The sequence below is a fragment of the Pygoscelis adeliae genome, unplaced genomic scaffold (genome assembly GCF_000699105.1).
Source record: "Pygoscelis adeliae isolate BGI_AS28 unplaced genomic scaffold, ASM69910v1 Scaffold874, whole genome shotgun sequence".
Lineage (NCBI taxonomy): Eukaryota > Metazoa > Chordata > Aves > Sphenisciformes > Spheniscidae > Pygoscelis > Pygoscelis adeliae.
Window position 1 is genome coordinate 54983 of NW_008824684.1, and position 1161 is coordinate 56143.

At 63.5% G+C, this 1161-nt stretch overlaps 1 protein-coding gene across 1 annotated transcript in view; it reads right to left on the minus strand.

The window, feature by feature from the left end:
- CTSA (cathepsin A) overlaps positions 1-1161 on the minus strand; it is a 10178-nt gene that overhangs the window by 524 nt on the left and 8493 nt on the right. Inside the window, exons 4-8 of the mRNA XM_009323164.1 lie at positions 1010-1144; positions 744-822; positions 443-591; positions 294-369; positions 6-185 (exon numbers count right to left, since the gene is read on the minus strand). Of these exons, the coding sequence (XP_009321439.1) occupies positions 6-185; positions 294-369; positions 443-591; positions 744-822; positions 1010-1144 (619 nt within the window). The remainder of the gene's footprint in view (positions 1-5; positions 186-293; positions 370-442; positions 592-743; positions 823-1009; positions 1145-1161) is intronic.

A 1161-nucleotide genomic window follows, 5' to 3' on the forward strand; every position in this document is an offset into this window, starting at 1 on the left:
CCCACGCCCTCGCCGCAGCCGGCCCCGGCGCGCAGACAACTGCGCAGCCTGGAGCTGGTGACCGGCCTGGCCCAGGCCCGGCCCTGCCCATTTACCTTCTGGCACAGGGAGTCCACAAACCACTCGTCCCCGAGGAAGTTGCAGGCCATGTCGACGTCCCCGTTGTACACCAGGATCCGGTATTTCTGCAGAGCAGGAGGAGGGTGAGCGTTACGCAGGACAGCAGCCCCGGCCAGGCAGGAGGCCGGTTTGCAGAGCCGGTCTCAGGGCCCGGTGGCTTCCCCCACACGCACCGTGGCTCCGAGCAGCTTCAGGTATTTGCTGTTCATCTGCATGTACAGGCGCTTGTAGCTGCGGTTCACCTCGAAGCTGCAGAGGAAGCGTGGGCGTCACGCAGCTGCTCAGGCTCATGGTGGTCCCTCCCAGCCCAGAGCTTGCTCACCTGCACACCTGCCACTCTGGGGCGTCGGGGGAGATGTGAAGAGCCTTCCTCACCTCCGGAGAGTTCAGATACACGCGGAGGGCTGTGGAGTTCGTGCAGGGAGGGTCCATCCGGACCTTCTTCCGGGCTACCGGCATCCGGAACAGGTTCTGGGAGAGAGTTGGGAAGAGTCCCTGCCACAGCAGCACCTGGTGCTGCCCCATGGGAGCAGCTGCTCTTTGCCCCCTCCTGCCCACAGGCAGCACCACAGGGCAGGCAGAGAAAAAAAAACGCAGCCTGGGGCACGGGCACCCGGGCTCACCTGCCGCCAGGAGAACCTCATCGGCATCTGGATGAAGGAGTTGCCCAGGTCATGTGTGATAAGATAGTCACCCTCGTACCTGCAGCCGAACGAGCACAGGGACAGGCTGAAAGCTCTGGAGGAAGGAGGACTCAGGGTCCTCCCTCGGGGGAGTCCTCGACAGCAGCCAGACAGAGTCCACCTGTCCCAGAGGGACCCCTCTGCCAGCCAGGACCCCACGCGCTGCAAACCAAAGCAAGACCCGTCTCCCCTGGGGCCAGTCTCACCTCATGCTCCCAGGGACACCACCATCGCACGGGGCATAGAGGTTGTAGATGTTGAGGCCGGACTCCTCTACGATCTGAATCATCTCCGCCATCTGCAACGAGCCGCAAGAAGGGTTGGGTGATTGGTAGGGAACTCTGGGAAGGCAGGGCAG